Below are 19,805 nucleotides of genomic sequence, written 5' to 3' on the forward strand. Positions count from 1 at the left end.
ATAAAATACAACGTGTTTGCTTCCTTTTTTGGCGGACAAATTGTTCTGTTTTGGCAAGTCAGCTGATTGCTTGCTGGTTTTTGCTGGAAAGGTGTCTGTTTACTTTTTAAAATTTTCTAGCAAAAGAGAATAAAAACCCCTTACTCTCTGAGAAAGTTCTTGCTGGACAATTCTTGCTGGGAAAGTAACCAGACAGACTTAAAATTGTTGTAATTGTGAAATGTAAACAAACATCTTGTTCTGATTGGCCGAAGCTAAATCGCTGCAAATTTAAGCGCCAAGGCGAATTGATTCTCTTTACAAATTTTAACGTATTATGTTACGGCAAAAGCTGCTTTGTTGTAGCAATTCGCCGAATCGGCTACCTTCTATATTTGCCTTGATTTTAATAAGTTTGCTAAAGAAGAACTTTGATAAATATTGTTACGGAATTAGATTTAACTAATGTCCGTGTAGACGTTGTTTTATTCCCCAGTACGATTTGTACCAAATAAAACAGGGTTCGTTTTAGATTACGTTTCTACAATGCTTTATTTACTTTATTACACTTATTCGTAACCGACTTTAATTACTAAGCACACAGCAAGTCTCTAGTTAGCACGCAGCTATTCTTTTACCGATCTGTTCAGTTCAACGCTTAAAACACAACTCCACACAATGTTGCCATTCGTAACTCTATTTATACCCAAAATCTCCTTGGTCTAGAAATATCTAGAAATATGGCAACAACTCGAATCTGGGCAGCGAACACACAGACGCACATTCGCACTAAGCGAACATCCATACTCACATACATACAAGGACAGTAATGACGTAACTACAACAACAAACAACTACACGAAATACAAGAAGTAGGAACTAAACGATAATTACATTATTGTTGCAAAACAAAACAAACAAAAGAACATTAACACAAGGTAGTCGATGGTCAGACTAGCAAGGTTTCTCGAAACCAATTTCGTTAAAGTTTCTTTTAAAGTTTCGTTTGTGTCCACACACGTTAACGTGAAATTTAAGATCTTTGCGTGTCCTCTTTATTTTACCATTCGCATTTGTTGTGTTTCTCATATCAATAAAAACAAAAAAAGACATAAATAAACTAAAAAACAACACAAAATAATTAACATTAATAATTAAATTAATATTATTAGTTACATTTTCACTATTTCATTAATTAAATGTTTTTATTAAATATATTTATGTTTGTTTTGTTGTTAACGTTTGCTTGAGAAAATAAAAATGAAGAAAAAATCTTGCAACGAAGAACAAGAAGAGGCAACACAACAAACACAGAAAACCATGTACATGGGTTTCACTACTTCATACCCCTCGCCTATAAACTTGACGTCGCCATGTTGAAATCGTGCTAGTCTGACCATCGACGTAATGTAACGACTAGAATGATGAAGAGAGTTCTACATGTTAGTTGTTGTTGCTTAAATAAAGTAACTGCGTAATAAAAACTTTACGGTACAATTCAAATTTTTAAATTAACGGAAATTAAACTAAACTAACTTAAACCTATCAGTTACATTCGTAACAATATTAATCAAATCCAAGGGCTTTGGTTGTCTGCCAAAGCTCTTTATAGCTGAGCTAAATGCGTCATTGAAAGTGCCAAAACGTATAAATAATTGAAAATAATAAAAATAGTTGGGTATTGGGTTGGGTGGTTGTTGGACGTTTGGACAGTTATCGATAATTGCAAAAAATCGATAGTCAAAACTGATAGTGTGTACCCCGCTTAACATGAAAAATCATTTCGACAGCGAGCAGTTGTTATGCTTGGTTTATATTTACGAAATCCACTCGATTGCAACTGTCAAATCCATAGATTAAACGTCAAATGAAATCCAGATGAGATTTCATTTGACGTTTGAGCTATGGAATTGACAGTTGAAATCGAGTGGATTTCATAAATGTAAACTTAGCATTAGTCGATGGTCACACTAGAGTGATTTCATTGAAACTTATAGGTATTTATAGATCGAGTTCCCCACTACAGCAACTTGATGATATTACTCTACCGTGGAACTCGACCTAGGAACCCTTGTTTTCATGAAATTGTTTCAATGAAACACTCTAATGTGACCAAGAACTTACAATAAAATGTTCTAATTGATTTGTATTTCGAATAAAAAAACATGTTAATAAATTTGCTAAAGAAGACTTTGATAAATATTAATCAAATCCAAGGGCTTTGGTTGTCGTCTGCCACAGCTCTTTATAGCTGAGCTAAATGCGTCATTGAAAGTGCAAAAACGTATATATAATTGAAAATAATAAAAATAGTTGGGTACACAGAATTTTAAATTTACTGCAAAAGGAATTGTTTTTAAAACAATAACTAAATTTAAACATATGGCATTCATTTGATACATAATTTAGCAATTAACACGAGTGGGCAATTTTTGCCAATAAAAATGAAGAAAACAATGCATATTAAATTTGACAGTGTTGCCATCGGCTCTTTTTGTTGCATATTTTTATCAAAACTTTTTGGATTTTCTTAGTGATTTAAGTTTTAAAATACCAATATCTAGAACTGATTACACCCAACTTTTTGAAACTTTGGTCCTAACTAATAAATTTGTTGCCTTGTTCACGTAGCGAAAAGGCGTGTGTAGAGTAGCGATTCTAGTTAAACAGGAATCTGTTTTTATAAAATACAGTCCACTTGAGAATGATAAACATGTGGTAAGCAGACCGTTTTCTTATAGGAGGTCGTTTGAATAAGAAGAATATTAGACTTTCCCTTGCTACGTGTGGTACATATGTATGTTTGGGTAAGATTATGGGATGAAATCTATGCTGCAGACTGATAAACAGATGTAGCGAGTTTCTTGAACTAGATTGGCACAACTCTGATATATAGGAGTGATATATAAACCCTAAAAGGCAAAATTTTAGCTCTGTTCCAGAACTAAAAAGTTTTTACAATTTTTACCACTTTTACTCATTTTCGTTCCCGTACACAAAATTTATATGAAAATCGTTTACGACTTTTACCACATTATAAAGTACGGGAACAGGTCATTTATATAAAACTGTGTAAAAATTGTTCAAAAAAACTCAAAAGAAATTTATTCGAATCTGTGACAAAACCACAAGAAAAAAAAATAACTTGACATAAGAGACAATGTGTCGTCGTCCACTTTGAATATATTCAGCAATATCGTCATCGTCGTCTTTTAATAGCATATTATTATTAATAAATTTAAATTTGACAACATAATATTGATATCCATAATGATTTTAACTAATTTTTCATTTCTTTCTTCTCTTTTTTTTCTTCTTTTGTCACAGCCCTCATCACGTCCCGAATCAGATTTCACATTGGATTTGCCCAGAGCTGAACAGTTACGCATTAAAATGGAAAAAGAGAAAAAATTCCGCCAAAGATGTCGTGTTATTACAACATTTTTAAGTTTAGTATTTTTTCTATTGACCGTAATGGTTGTAAGTCTGGTCTTGACACGTGGCAAACGTATGTTTGGCAGTATGATATGAAAATAAAAAAAACAAATTAAATAAAAATAAACAATAAACATGTAAAAATATAGTCCTAGTTAGGAAACAAAACGCTCATTCATAACCATTCTGAAATAAGTATAATGATAATCAATATTGTCTTAGAAATAAATGTATGTATGTATGTAATATAATAATATAAAAAAACACAAATTATTCCTCGTCTTCACACATTCGTTTAGATAAAATTGTTATTTTTTATGTATATGTTAAAAAGAAAATATTTAGTTATTAACTAATAAACGAAATTTATGAAAAGAAATTTTATAAAAAAAAATATTAAAAAAAATTAAAATGGCTTTGTGTATTTTTTCGGGGGTTTAATGGGAAACATTTGTCATCAATGTGGGCAAATTTATGGAATTTAAATGGAGTTGAAACGTTCAACGGTTATTGGTGTATCATGGATTTTTCAGGAAACTATAATGGCCCGTGGATTTTTAAAGATTAATTTTCAGGGGACTATTATGGCTCGTGGATTTTTAAAGATTAATTTTCAGGGGACTATCATGGCTCGTGGATTTTTAAAGATTAATTTTCAAGGGACAAGCACGGCTCGTGGATTTTTAAAGATTCATTTTCAGGGGACTATCATGGCTCGTGGATTTTTAAAGATTAATTTTCAGGGGACTATCATGGCTCGTGGAATTTTTTGAGAGAAAACTTAAAATTTTGTATGAAAATTATATTTTTGAGACTTTTTAAGCATTTTGTAACAAATAATTTTTTTCTCTAAAACGTGCAGTTTTTCCTTCTTTTAAAAGTGCCGAAAACTTTAAAGGGTAATATAGATCTATTGTTACATGCCAATACCTCGGTGTTTGATTGAGAACACACTCTTACTATATTCCTAACAAATCCCTGACTTTATATGAGCTTTGTTCCTTTACTTGTTTAATGGTAAAAGTGGTAAAAGAGAAAACTGTCAAAATTGCTCTCTCATTAACATTTTTACCATAAAAGTCATGGTAGAAAAAATATAAGGTAAAGTAAATACACAACAAATACAACTCGAACAACAACCGCAAAGGAATTTGATTTTGTTTGTAACGTTACTGCCAGTTGTATTTGTAAACAAAACAAGGAAATGTCTATAAATTATTGGAATTTAAAATACCAATAATTTTTCACATTTGGTTGAATATTTTGGAAAACATGAATGAAAATTCGTTACATTTTCAATTTTTATGTTTCCACATCATTCCACTAAATGCATAAATTCTCGCAGAAAATAGAATTCTTGCAGAAAAGTTTGGGGTCGCTGGAAATTCATAGAAAAAGGAGAAGCTGTTTCAATGTTTTGTTTTAGAAATCAAAGAAGCACATGTTTATTAGGGCTTTATTTTTTTAAATTTTAACAAAATACCTCACATATTAACAAACGTTGTATCGCCTCTACAAGCGGGGATTTACTGCGCGGCTTATCGTTCGAACTTGGAGGAGGTTACATATCATTGATATGAAGAAGTCTTTCTGGGAAATGGTTTTTTCCGAATGATATATTTTTTTCTCAAAAAATATATGTATGTCCCTAATGTACATCGAAATAGAAATAAATGTATAAAATGTCATATGAAATTTGACACTAACGTTACAAGCCAGTTCAGTCAGCTGTGTATTGCTGCTACCTTTTCTTATTCTACCATGCATAAAAGTAAAGGAACAGAAAAATTATAGGTCTGATAGCAAATTCAAAAAGAAACATAAAAAATCAATTTTCTCCTTTTGTTTCTTACTTACTTACTTACTTAGCTGGCCTTTTACAGAACATTGTTCCATAAGCCGAACTAAGAAAAAATCTCCAATCATCTCTGTTTGCTGCTGTATTTTCTCAATCTGGGATATGTAGCTTACTGATATCTCGTTTCACTTGTTCGCTCCATCGAAGCTTTGGCCTTCCAGATCTGCGAGGACCTCCATGCGGCCCGTATTTATATGCTTTTTTAGCGGGTTCATCATCACTCATTCTTATAACATGGCCTAGCCATCGCAATCGTTGTATCTCGATTTGTTCAACTACATTGATGTCATTGTATAGTTGGTACAGCTCGTTGTTCAACGACGCCGATATTCGCCGTCAACACAGATTTGCCCGTAGATCTTTCGAAGAATTTTTCTCTCGAACACACCAAGCACTGCCTTATCTGCTTGAGCAAGTACCCATGCTTCGGAACCATACATTAGCACGGGTAGTATCAGTGTTTTGTAAAGTGTTACTTTTGACGAGAGGTGGCTTTATTCCTAAACTGCTTACTCAGCCCAAAGTAGCATATGTTAGCCATCACTATTCTTCTTCGTATTTCACAACTGATGTTATTTGTTGTGTTTATGGCGGTGCCGAGGTAGACGAAGTCCTTTACTACCTCAAAATTGTAGGTACCAACATTCACAAATGGTGCAGGGTTTGTGGAAATATTACGCGTCGATACCATCAACTTGGCTTTTTCGCCGTTTACTGCCAGACCAACTTTAGCAGATTCTCTTTCGACTTTTGCAAAGGTGTCAGTTACTTCCTTTACCGATCGACCCATGATGGCAATGTCGTCGGCATAAGCCAGTAACATATGGCTGTTCGTGTATATCGTTCCATTTCATTTGACCTTCGCGTCTCGTATGACCTTTTCCAGCAGGATGTTGAATAGATCACACCACAGGCCGTCTCCTTGTCTGAAACTTCTTTTGGTAATAAACTCTTCGGAGAGGTTCTTTCCTATTTTAACTGAGGATCTCGTCTCAGTTAATGTCATTCTACAAAGCCGAATGAGCTTTGCAGGAATACCAAAATCAGACATGGCCTGGAATACCTTTGAACGTATAGGGCTGTCGAATGCTGCTTTATAATCGACGAAAAGATAGAAGGTGTCGATCTGCATTTCTTGGGTCTTTTTCAGGATTTGTCTCAAGGTAAATATCTGGTCAATGGTGGATTTGCCAGGTCTAAAGCCGCACTGATAGGGTCCAATAATTTCATTGACCATAGGCTTTAGTCTCTCACACAATATGCCAGATACTATCTTATATGCAATAGGGAGCAGACTTATGCCCCTGTAATTGGAGCACACAGTCTTATCACCCTTCTTGTGAACTGGACATAGGATGCTCACGTTCCAATCGTCGGGTATGCGTTCTTCCTGCCAGATGGTGCTAACTAGCTGATACATAGCGTGTCGCCTCCGGTTTTGAACAGCTCGGCTGGTAGGCCATCTGCTCCTGCCGCCTTATTATTCATTAGCCGGTTTATTGCTGTCCTTACCTCATCTTGGCTGGGCGGTATACATTCAATACCATCTTCTGGGATTGGATCTGTGGTATCTTCGCCGCCTTCACTGCTATCGGATACCAACAGTTTGGAAAAATGTTCTTTCCATATCCTGAGCACACTATCTGTATCAGTTACCAAATTACCTTGTTGGTCTCTACAGGAGGATATGCCTGTACCAAAGCCATCAGTTTGATGCTTCACTCTTTGGTAGAATTTTCGGACTTCGTTCTGTCTCCTGTACATCTCTATTTGTTCACACTCCCTCTTTTCCACCTCTCTCTTTTTCCTGCTGAAAAGAGTTTCTACTCTCTCCTTTTCTCCCGATATCTCTCTCGTGCGCTACGCGTTGCTACTGAATGTAAAGTAGCCCTATATGCCGGTCATACCATGGATTCTTTGGTGGAGGTCTCTGGTATCCATGTACTGATTTTGCGGCAGTTTGCATGGAATGGGCAATATTTTGCCATTGTGCTGATATGTTATCGGGACGAGAAGCGCTTTCATTAAGCAACTGGGTCTGTTGAGTGGAATATGCTGTGGCTCTCTGTTGTGTTTGCAGCTTAGCGATGTCCAACTTTCGTGTTGTGTATGTCCATGCTTTATTTGCAACGTTAAGACGGGTACGTACCTTTGCTGCAACGAGGTCCGAATCTATGTTTGCTCCTCGGAACGATAGTACATCCAACACGCTTGATGAATGTCTTCCATCTATCACAACGTGATCAATTTGATTTATTGTTCTTTGGTCTGGAGACAGCCAAGTGCTCTTATGAATATCGAAATGCTTAAATCTGGTACTGCTAACTACCATGTTTCTTGCCGCTGCGAAGTCTATCAGCCTCATTCCATTGTCTGATGTTTCACTATGTAGACTGAATTTCCCGACTGTTTGTCCAAAGATATTCTCCTTTCTAATTTTGGCATTAAAATCGCCTACAACAATTTTAATGTCATGGGCAGGACAACGGTCATATGTTTCTTCTAAGGGCTCGTAGAATATATCTTTGGTCTGTTCGGCCTTGTCTTCGGTTGGAGCATGAGCGCAGATAAAGCTTACTAGCCCGACGCCCAAACCCAAGTTTTTAACGTTCTTATGGGTGAACGCGCGGCACATGTTAGCTCACTACCTTTAACGGGTAAAAGGCAGCTCCCCAGGTGACACCACGGGGAGGTCAGTGTCCACTTGAGATGAGAGAGGGACCAAGATAAATCCTGGACTTTACCATGTTAAAGCCGGTCAGGACCGTTCCTTGGTATCTTTCATCCCCTACGTCACCCCTCCTTTTATTTCACAGTTTTTAATTTTGTTTTGCCAGCGTTCGACTTTTTCTTCTGTTTTTCGTTCGTTTTTTCTTCATTGCGAAATAATCGTCAAACAAATGTCGAAAAATCAGTTCTACCATTTGTTACCTTCAGAAATTTGTCTTGTAGCCTACGGTAGAAGAGAAAGGCATTTTCGCCGTCTCTCCTCTCTCACTCTCTTAAAAATGACCACTATTTGGGGATAAGGAACGCTTTGCAGGTTAAAAATATTAAAAATGTGTTGCGTACCGCCTATTGCGGCGCTACGGTGGGGTTCCAACTACGCTCAGTCGGGGCTTTCCCTTCCAGGGGGTTCTCAACCCTTCCACCGTCAGCCCTAGGGGTCGAACAATTGAAAAAGAGACATGAAAATAAACAAAACAAAAATCAAAACACAACACGACATACAACCATGACAAGGGAACTTGGTGTTTCTGTTCCCACACATTGCCCGCCCTGCCTTGACCCTTTTGTCAAAAAAAAAAAACATCAATATTAAAGGGCCCCGAATCCCACACACACTTACCTCGCCATTACATACACCCTAATCCACTCTCTCACAAAAAGAACACTTATGCCTTGTTCAGACTAACGGTAATTCGCTCTCTATTCGTTGTTCGACCCCAAATTACGATATAATTACTTCATTTCCCATACAAAATTTTGAGAACGAACAACGATTTGTGTACATTGTTTAATTTAAATTACTCTCAGAACAACGATAAAATATGTCCCATCTCTAACAAATGAGAGAATTTATCGAAATAAATTAATTATGGCAGGAAAAAAATAAAATTTAAAATTTATTAAAAACCCAAACATTTGTAGGAAAACAGCAAAACATGACTGAAAAGTAAACGGTTTAACGACTAGCATACATTCAATTCATAGCAAATTTTCTCTTTTCTTTTATTGCAGTTGCATTTCTTGTCCATCGTTTCAAATTCGCGTAAAAATTTAGAAATAAAAATCGAATGCCTGCCAGAAAGTCTGTATACCAAAAAGTTATTTTGGCAAGTCTCTCTCTCGTTAATTTTGAAAATAGAAAAATTAAAAAAATTGCTGAAAACACCAAAATTGTGATAAAAAAAATAGAAAAGATGAATGAAAATAATATAATTCAACATTAAATAGGTATCTGAAAGAAGGACAAATAGTTTTTTAGTTCATATCAATTAATTTTACTCGTATTTTGGACGGAACTTTCCTTAAAATCAGTAAATAAAAAGTATGAAAATATGAATCATGTTGCTATGAATTGTGTACCATGTCGTATGAACGGGTTAATTCGTGTACATAATTTTGAGAGCGAACAATGTGATTCAAATGCTGGTATGAACATGGCATTAATGATTCATATTATATGACAAACATTCAAATATAAAAACATTTATTCATTATTGTGGACTTAAACCTAACAATTAGCATAAAAGAAAACACAATAAAAAAAATAAAAAAGTCAAACTATTGAATTTCTAACGGCCTTTTTTCCTTCGTGAATCAATTATTCAGGTAATCACCCTATACAACAGGAGTTTTATATTTGCCAAATCTGGCTACCTTTTACTCTAAAACCTTCCTAAAAGAGCTCTCTTAGTGGGAAAAATGGACGTTACCATATGTCCATAACCAAATCAAACAAAAAAAAAATTATATTAATCCCATTGTAAGTTCGGGGTAACCCTACACTCACAAATTTATCCCAGGCGTTAAAAATCCTAACAAAATTCTTTAACGTACTTATATTCTAAACTATCAACTACGGACATTCACATTCATTATATTAATTTTTAATTAATTGTATTTTAGTTATATTTTAGTCATTAAGTTTCAGTTTTCCTTTTTTGTTAAAAGTAGTATTAATCATTAATCTTTTTCTTCTTTTCAGCGGACTGTCTGGATAATTATTTTGGCACTCAGACTCTTGGCAAATCAAATTTTAATTTTTCACAAAACTCGGTATGTACTATAACAGACTTTTACCTGGTTTTTTTCTGGTACTTAATTTTACTTTTTACTTCTCTTGCAGGCGTTGCTGTTTCCGTTTCAAAAATAATCAGCCACATTCACATCACCAGGATTTTAGGCCACATCATAATCTGGCAGCGGAATAAGCAATATTGCACTCTTCTTTTCTCATCAATAATCACCACCAAATGGAGTTTTTAACGGAAATTTTGCCAATTTACATCAAGAATCCAAGATATTCGCTATAAACAGTCATGGGGTTCCCATTTAAAAATTACCGCTCTCGGCGTAAAAATTCCAACTTGTTTGAAGGATGTTAAAAGAACTCCACATAAAAATATTGCTGACCTCCTCCATGCATGTACTTGGAGGGGCCAGAGTTTTGCTTTTGCCTGCTATTGGAGTTGGCGATATCTTTAATAAAAAAATTAACACACATTCAAATATTGGCCTTGCAATGACAAACAAACAAAAAGTATCTTACTTGTATTTATTCGCGTCAAAGCTTAATTTAAACAGGCACTGCTCAAACACAATAAAAATAACACCAATATTTTGGTATACAATAAAACTGATATTTTATTTTTCTGGGAGTTTTTTTTTTTCTTTTTGACACCTTTTGTTGGAAAGACTACTGCTTTTCCTGCACCTTGACGACAAATAAGGAAGTAATTTTTCCTCTTCAAGCCTTTTATATGGCCAAAACCGAAGCCAATTTTCCCTCTTTTCCAACCTTTCCGCAAATTTCCCGACATTTATCACATTTTCTTTTTTTGAGCGCCTCTCTAGAACCCTTTACGTCCCATCGAGTCGCACCTACAGATTCCTATAAGCCCCCAGTGTTGTATTTTCGAATTAAATATGGTTTGGCAACACCCCTATCTACCATGCCAACCGGCCACTCATCATTTCCGCTTTCCGATTAAGAGTGTTTGTAGCTGAAATCGGGACATACAATTTTGCTGCATTTCTTTTCATTAAAGAAAAGACAATTGACACGCAACAAATGGTAACCTCAGGTAAGTAAAGGAACACAGCTATAAATAGCTCTGTTCCTGTACGTGCAAGAATCTTTAAGTTTTACCACTTTTTACTCGAAAAGCGTTCCTTTACTTCGGACACCATACAATTCATATGGGAGTAGTTTTCAACTTTTACTACTTTTGTCGGTTTTACCATTTCCAAAAGTAAAGGAACAGACCAAATGTAAGCATTTTGATTAAATTTTTATCGCATTAGGTCTGTTCGATAACTTCGCAAATTAAAAGTACTTGTAAGTTCTTGCAAGTACTTGCAACTACTTCCTATTTCTCGTTTACTGAACAAGTTTGTTATCGAACAGCATTTTGTAAAAGTTTGTACTAACTTTTGGGTTATCGAGCAGACCAATATTTAAATATTTCATCAAAAGTCGAAAATTACAAAAAAGTCGATTTTTCTCAATTGCTTGCGTTTTAGGTCATTTGCGCGGAAATGCATGAACCAAATGAAGCTTTTGGCCTGTTCCCGTACTTTATAAAGTGGTAAAAGTCGTAAACGGTTTTCATATAAATTTTGTGTACGGGAACGCAAAATGTGTAAAAGTGGTAAAAATTGTAAAAACATTTAATTATGGAACAGAGCTTTTATAAGCATGGAATGACAGATAACAGACAATAATGCAACAACATGCAAAAACCGTCAACAATTTGCGAAAAAGTCTGAGTTTTGCGTCAATTTTTTCAACCAATTTTTGTGGCGTTTAAACGACCAGTGGCTTTATGTGGGTTAATAATTAAAGTGGGGTACACACGATCAGTTTTGACTGTCAGTTTTGCTCAAATAATCGGTTGCCGGTGTGGCCGTTCATTTTTGTCAGTCATCAGGCAAACACAAAATATTTTGTGGTTGCTGGACAGTTTGACATTAATCGATTTTTCCGAAAAATCGACAGTCAAAACTGTTGGTGTGTATCCCGCTTAGTCCCGGGCCACACTACAGTAATTTCATTGGAATTTTGATATGAAATTATGCATCTCTAGATCGACGTCCATAGTATAGTAAAATCATAAAATTGCTGTAGTGAGGAATTCGATTTAAGAACACCTAATTTCATGAAATTTTTTAATGAAATTCACGCTGGTGTGGACCGGGACTTAAGAAGCAGGATCTGAATCAGCATCAACGAAGTCGACTTCCGTGTCCCTATTTCTTATTAGATATTTTATCTTTCACACTATTCCCAGCACCACAAAAACAGCTGATGTAACCAAGTTGAAAATAGTCGACATGTAGAGCCCTAATTCCAACGGACTTTTTGTTTTGATTATGCATCTTTATCGTCATTTTCTTTTTCATGTCAGTTTTTGTTTCAGAGATGCCATATTGCGAGATAAAAGAAACTGTTTATCTGGTTATCTGACAGACGGACGACAGATGTTCCAAACAAATCGGCAACAAATTTCGAGCAAACAACACGAAAACACAAAAAATCTATAAATAAATGTTTATTTGGAATATTTTAAACAAAGACGACGAAATCTTCGAAACAAAATGCGTCTACGTAGACAAAAACAAATTGTTTATTTGGTAATTTTTACGTTGTTAATTTGTCGGTCCGAAGCAGTAGATGACGAAAAACAAAATACCAATAAGCAAATACCATCAGCAAAAACTGATGAAAACACAAACACCGCCAAAGAACAACAGTTACCAACAAAAACTGTGAAAAAAGAATTAAAGCCATCAACGCTATTGGACACAAACCAACAGCCACAGCCCCTTCCTGATGTGGCGGGGAATGCTGACAAATTTTTAACAAAATCTAATGACTCAATCGATAATAAAAAAGAGCAACAGGCTACAACTCAAAATGCTGATAAGACCGCTGACGTTGTCAATGACTCTAATACCAATCAAACTACATCCACCAACACCACCGATAAGAAATCACCAGCCATAGTTCCAATATCGTCATCATCATCTACCTCATCTGCGTCTGTAGCACCAACAGCTGATGCATCATCTTCAAATGTTTTCTACCATCAAGAAGAAACAATATTAAGGGATAATGAAGAAATTTCCGATAGTTTAAAGACTGGTTTCTACTTTTTTGCGGCCTTAAGTTTAAGTGCTATATTATTTCTAGTATTTAAAGTTTATAGGTAATGTTGTTGAAGATTTTATTAGCTGCTTGTTCTATTCAAATTTGCCGTTTTTTTCTTTTCAGGTTACGTTTATCCCGTGCCGAACGTAAATACGGTGTCCAAGGTGATCGTTCAACTCAAGAACTTACACCACTACCCATTAGCATTGAGGACGGCCACAGTGATGATGAAGATCAAACAGTTTTTGAAATAAATCGCCAAAATATTAGAATATTATGAAGCCCTTAATGCCTTTTTCCTCCAAAAGAAAAAGAGAAAATCTCAAGTTATGTTTAGGCTTAAGCTAATTAAGTGAAAAAACAGCAATTGTGCTAACAAGCAAACTACTGAAAACTAACCATACAACTGTTCCTCAACAGTTATTTTGTAATAAGCATATAAATGTCTTCTATAATAGGTATTTGTGTGGAACTTTTTGCCTGCGGTATTTACGGTTCCACAACCAAAACAAACATAAACCAAAAAAAATCGAAGGAATCAAACATAAGGGTTTCTTACAAAACACCATTGAGTGGTATTTAGGATGGGCCTAGATTGGCCTTAAAAATCAACGAAGCCTTTGTAACTATTTTTTAGTTTCGTTACACTACGATATAGCTAATGTTTATGAAAACTTTTCGTTTTTTTCATCTTATTTTTCTATAAATGTAACAAGTAACCAAACTATCTACAAACTTATATACAATGTTATTTTCGTTGTTGTAATAATACTCTGTAAATGTTTGTGATACTAATAAAAAAATCGAAAAACGATACGAATTGTATATTCGACTGCATTGCGCTTACAACACTGACACTGTCAAGCACTCCACGCTGTTTGAGAACATCGAGGAGACAACCTTCCGGCCAAGTTTGAACCGTTGGAATTCAGGAACAAGAAGCCAAAGCCTTAGATTGAAACTGGGAGTTTCCCAAGGAGGGGTGATATCTCCTACCTCTTCTCTATTTCACACCCTCCAGACGGCATTGAGATGGTAACGCATACGGATTATTGTAAGATCTTGACCTCAGATCCCTTCCCTGATGTCATTTGTGAAAAGCTGAACACCTATTTGACAGATCTTACCACTTTTTCCACTCGAGGAATATGCAAATATCTGCCACTAAATCTACGGCCACTCGGCAGATGTGAGAACAGAGTTGAATGTCATTCATGGTCAATTTTAGTAAAATTCCGACCACAAATTACTTCAAAATTCTGGGGGTCACATTCGGCAGCATGACCATATCGTCTACGCATGTCACAGCTATCTGAGATGTAGGAACAAGTCTAGAACTGCAACAGGGGGCCTCCTCATATCTTCAGTGGACCATATACAAGAAGAGGCAAAGATTCTTCCACTACAGCAACACAATGGCATGCTTTCGTAATAATACTTGCTCGAGTGTCTCCGTGAGTGTCATCCTGATCACCATATGGTGGATAGAACTCTCCAACACAGGCATGTAAGGAGTGATCTTCATGATCTAGAAAGAGAGGTCCAACGTTACAAGAGAGAACCCCTACATCAACAGGCCTATCAACTAGGTTTGAATATCATTCACACGGATGCAGTCACAGATGCCATAAACAACTATCATGTGAATCCGGTCCTCGGAGAACTTGCCCGCTCTATCGCAGCTAAGGAGAGTAGTTTTGGCTTATCTATGCTCGGGATGATGCAGCCGTCTAAATTCCTATAGTAGGATCAATAACACCGTACAGAACATCTGTCCCGCATGTGGTACAGGCCCGAAAGATACACTACACTTGTTCAACTGCAGATCCAGTAGATCTGTGGTTACATCCCCTAGAAGCAGTCACATTCCTAGAACTGGAGATAGACCCAGGCCCAAAATAAGCAGAAAATGAACTTGCAAAATTAAAATAAAACACTGTTACAACAACAACAAGAGTCGAGAACCTTCACAAAGTTCTCAAGCAGATCACAAGGTATGTAAGGACGATCAAAGATTTTTCCTCCTGAGCAATTTCACTTTTGCCACCACATGCATAGAATATTGTTTTTCTTTTGTTTTTTCATAGTAGGCTGCTTTCTCTAAGGGAGGGTTACTAACCCTGTGCCCAAACCCAAGTTTTTAACGTTCTTATGGATGAACGAGCGGCACATTTTAGATCGGAGAGGTCAGTGTCCACTTGAGATGAAAGAAAGACCAAGATAAATCCTGGACTTTGCCCTGTTAAAGCCGGTCAGGACCGTTCCTTGGTATCTTTCATCCCCTACGCCACCCAAGTAAGTAAGTACTTTTCCCTAACTTGAAAGATAGCTATTTATCTACCATTGATCTGTGTGGAATCCATCTGTTTGAGGACGTCAAGCAAAACCACTCGCCCGTCTAATTTGAAACGTTAGATTATCAAGTATGTTTGTAGACGCCTATTGACTCTGGAATTCAGATACAAAAAGTTACACTATTTTGCGTGGTATTCAAAATTGCTGAATCTGCTTAAAAGCATCTGTTATCATCAGTGTAAATCTAGTCTAAGTTGATCAATACCCTGGCAGTGGTTTCTACGTACCGGATTGAACCGAAACCCAAGAGATTTCGACCAACAGCTACCAACTTAGTACACATATGTACTGCTACAACAACAACAAGTAAAAAAAGTATCAGTCGGCTTTGCCGACAGAGATATACCCTCAGCCTGTATATATTGAAAAAATGTTTTTCCAAAAACGTATGTATTTAGGGGTTTTTATAAATTTTGGGAATTTGAATCGACAAAAATGTTCATTAGGATTAGGAATCAAAAGTTTTGCGGAGGAGATACTAAAAGGAATGGATCTACATTGACCATTATGGAAGTGGATCCACTACATATGGTGTCATATGGGGTTTTTACACACTTCGGGATGTTTACTCAAGAAGTATGGAATTGCCCCTGAAAAAACGTTTACCATCGTAATTGAGGCAGCGAATGCAAGTTGCTTCAACAAAAATCAAAGTGATTCGATATCCGAAATTTTGTGTGGGAGGTACCGGACGGATTGGACAAATGTCCATATTTGAACCTGATCTATATCTAGTAGATATATTAGGATGTGTAAAGTATGGACCAATTCGGTCACTCCCTTTAAGAGTTACCGTAGGAACAAATTTTCCGAACATTTTTGAACTTTTGTGGGGGAGGTACGTGAGGGAGTGGACCGATATGGCTCATCTTCAAACTTATGGGCCGATTCCGTACAGCGAGGCGAGTCGTGTCTTTGCCGCAAGTAAACTCGCCTAATGTAAATTGGGACTAACCCCGAAAAGTGGCAAAACTGGAAGCAATTTTTAAGAGAATGAGAGAGGAGAGAGATCGAAAATGGCTTTCTCTTCTACCACAGGCTACCAGACAAATTTCTGCAGGTAAAAAATGGCAGAACTGATTTTTCGACTTTTGTTTGACAATTATTTCACAATGAAGAAGAAAATGGACGAAAAACAGAAGAAAAAGTCGAACGCTGACAAAACGAAATTAAAAACTGTGAAATAAAAGACGAAAATTTATTTTTTATGTTTCCTTTTGACATTGCTGCCAGATCTACCATTTTTCCGTTCCTTTACTTTTCTGGTAAAAATGTTCATGAGAGAGCAATTTTGTGCAATTTTGACACTTTTCTCTTTTACCGCTCTTACCATTAAAAAATTAAAGGAACAAAGCTTTTTTAAATTCAATATCGATAGATGGTTTTGTCTATAGATATTATGTGTGTTCAAATTGTTACTGGATGTTGTTCGTTTACTCTACAGTACAATGCAAAAGACCTTAGCCAATTACAAGAAGTTACTGAACTTGTACAAATTTGTACGAATTGTTGAGTAAACGAACACACCTATTATCGGATTAAATACACCTAATGCCATGTTCATACCAGCATTTGAATCACGTCGTTCGTTCTCATAATTACGTACACTAAATAACCCGTTCATACGACATGGTACACAATTCAAAGCAACATGATTCATATTTTCATAGTTTTTGTTTACTGATTTTAAAGAAAGTTTCAGCCAAAAGACGAGTAAAATTAATTGATATGAACTGAAAAATATTTGTCCTTCTTACAGATATCAATTCAATATTAAATTATATTATTTTCATTCATGTTTTCTATTTTTTCTCAAAATGTTGGTGTTTCAAGTATGTTTTCAAATTTTTCTATTTTAAAAATTAGCTTTTTGGTATGCAGACTTTTCGGCAGGCATTTAATTTTTGTTTCTAAATTTGTACGCGAGTTTGAAACGATGGACAAGAAATGTAACTGCAATGAAGGAGAAGTCAAAATTTGCTATGATTTGAATGTATTCTAGATGTTAAACCGTTTACTTTTCATTCATATTTTGCAGTTTTTCTAAAAAGGTTTGGATTTTTAATACATTTTTAATTTTTTATTTTTGTTAGAGATGGGACACATTTTATCGTCGTTCTGAGAGTAATTCAAATTAAACAATGTAGTTCGTTCTAAAAATTTTGTATGGGAAATGAAGTAATTATATCGTAATTTGGGTTCGAACAACGAATATGATGCGAATTAGCCTTAGTATGAACAAGGCATAACCTGAAATCTATTGAAATGAATGGAAATTACACGGCTTTTAGGTCTTGTGGATTTGAGAAAGTGAGTCCGTAGACAAACCTACAATTTTTTCGGAAAGTTAAATGTATTTTTGTGCATTTTTATTAAATAAGTGGGAAGCATTTTTTGTAATATTGTTTTTAATAAAATTTTTGGTCTGTTCCTGAACTGTTTCTTTTTTGATCTCATATGCTCTGTTCCAGAATCTGCAAGAAGCTACTACTTTTTACTACGATAACATTTTTTCCTTTATGTTATCGAAAAAAGTGTAAAAATTAGTAGATTCTTGCAGTACTGGAACAAAGCAATTGTCTAATTTTAGGCTAGTCTCCAGAGAAGTTTAATTTAAAGCCTGGGCACATAAGCTGCCTCGCCTGGTTGCCTTGCTTTCCTGCTTCATTTCTGACATAACATAAAATAAAAGAACAAAGAATGCCGAGCCAATTTCGAACTAGGTTGCCCTTTTCTTCTTTATTCTTTTATTTTTGTTATGTTTTTTTTCTCCTTTATTTATTTATATTTTCGTGAAGTACTTGTGTACAATTAATACATGCTCTGTTCCAGAACCTGCAAGAAGCTACTATTTTTTACTACGATAACATTTTTTCCTTTATGTTATCGGAAAAAATAGTAAAAATTAGTAGATTCTTGCAGTTCTGGAACAGACCAACAATTAACGGTGATGACAAATTAACGATATTATCGATAGCTAGATTTTCTGAAATGAAATATCGAAAATGTCGAATGTTGGGAATATCGATAGTTTGCCAGCTCTAATTTGTTGCCAGGAAAGTTATCGTACACACCCATTATGGGTACTTTACACGGTATGTTTTTTACATATGAGTTGTCACTTCTCCCATACAAAATGTATATGCAAAGTGACAACTCATATGTAAAAAACATACCGTGTAAAGTACCCATTACTTTACGATATGTTTTTCACATATGAGTTGTCAATTTTTATAGGCAAGTTGTATATGCATAGTGACATCACATACGTAAAATAACATAGGAACAATACGGGAATACGAGCGCACACCCGATTTTTTTGAAATTTTTACCACAGGTAGGTCTCGTTGCCCTGGTCACAAATATATATATCGTCTAGATGTAGTCCATACTTCCCGAGATATAGGCCATTAAAGTTCCAAATTTTCTTTTAAATTAATTTTTTTTTCTAAATAGCCTTTGGCCGGCTACTTAAGACTTTCACCTATGGACAAGTGCAAATTTAGGGAATGGAAACAAAACATTATTTTATATTATTAATTTTTCTCTAATTAGCCGGCCTTCGGCTACATATTTATATATATATATATATATATATATACACTGCCGCTCACTTGAATAGAACCCCCCTGCAAAATTGTATTCAACCTCGATATTTTCCCGAATTATACAAGATATGAAGTTTTTAGCTTTTATTATATTTTGCTTCATGTGTTTGGAGTAAACTTAGTCATTCATTTACATTCAAATCCAATTAATATAAAAATTATACGAGAAAAACAAAATAAAGTCAAAAATTGGAGTAAAAAATTTGGCTCATTTGAATAGAACCCCCCTTTAAAACTTGCGAATACAAAAAGATTGTATTAGAATATCGATGCATATTTACTCTATATTGAAAACGAAGTACTTTCAGTACTATTCAGTAAAAGGATATCCCTCCTGATTAAGGATACACCCGTATATCCTGCTTTTGCAAGGATTCTTTAAATAATCAGGTGTAATGCCAAACAAAGCTTGCTTTTTTCTGTCAACAAGTTCATTTTTGGAAGCGTACTGTCTCCTAGAGTCGTATATTTTACGCATTAGTCATTCCCATACAGTTTAGAGAATATTTACCACTGTAGAATATGGTGGCCCCTCCAGGATATCTGCATTTCTATTCAAATCTTTAAGCTTTGATGACTCGAAGTGTACAAAAGTTTATAAAATCGTGATGAAATTGCCACTCGGGATATCCGAAAATGTTTCTCAATACTGGAAATGCCTGTTTTAGAACTCCTTTGTAAATTGTCGTTCGCA

General features: G+C 35.4%; 2 protein-coding genes and 2 long non-coding RNA genes across 4 annotated transcripts in view; 3 read left to right on the plus strand and 1 right to left on the minus strand.

The window, feature by feature from the left end:
* Nucleotides 1–3,590, plus strand: part of LOC141405935 (uncharacterized) — a 266,779-nt gene extending 263,189 nt beyond the window's left edge. The window contains exon 6 of the mRNA XM_073990830.1: nt 3,307–3,590. Within this exon, the coding sequence (XP_073846931.1) occupies nt 3,307–3,510 (204 nt within the window). The 3' untranslated portion in view covers nt 3,511–3,590. The remainder of the gene's footprint in view (nt 1–3,306) is intronic.
* A 5,858-nt stretch (nt 3,591–9,448) lies between these two features.
* Nucleotides 9,449–10,842, minus strand: LOC141405938 (uncharacterized). Its single transcript, XR_012413290.1, has 2 exons — nt 10,548–10,842; nt 9,449–10,477 (listed from the first exon to the last, which is right to left on the minus strand). It is a non-coding gene; the product is annotated as an uncharacterized lncRNA (long non-coding RNA).
* On the plus strand, nt 9,981–10,634 carry LOC141405937 (uncharacterized). Its single transcript, XR_012413289.1, has 2 exons — nt 9,981–10,054; nt 10,125–10,634. It is a non-coding gene; the product is annotated as an uncharacterized lncRNA (long non-coding RNA).
* Nucleotides 10,843–12,443: 1,601 nt separating the features above from the next.
* On the plus strand, nt 12,444–13,962 carry LOC141405936 (uncharacterized). Its single transcript, XM_073990831.1, has 2 exons — nt 12,444–13,206; nt 13,272–13,962. The coding sequence occupies exons 1-2, from the start codon at nt 12,596–12,598 to the stop codon at nt 13,426–13,428; spliced, it is 768 nt and encodes a 255-aa protein (XP_073846932.1). The 5' UTR covers nt 12,444–12,595; the 3' UTR covers nt 13,429–13,962.
* Nucleotides 13,963–19,805: the final 5,843 nt, after the last annotated feature.

Source organism: Musca autumnalis, unplaced genomic scaffold (genome assembly GCF_047663935.1).
Source record: "Musca autumnalis isolate F117 unplaced genomic scaffold, ASM4766393v1 scaffold_5, whole genome shotgun sequence".
Taxonomy (NCBI): Eukaryota; Metazoa; Arthropoda; class Insecta; order Diptera; family Muscidae; genus Musca; species Musca autumnalis.

Excerpts from the sequence above, each read along its gene's own strand:
- LOC141405936 (XM_073990831.1), top strand. The coding sequence starts at position 12,596 with ATGCGTCTACGTAGACAAAAACAAATTGTTTATTTGGTAATTTTTACG. Across the intron at positions 13,207-13,271 it reads CTAGTATTTAAAGTTTATAG|GTTACGTTTATCCCGTGCCG; the intron begins GTAATGTTGTTG and ends TTTTCTTTTCAG.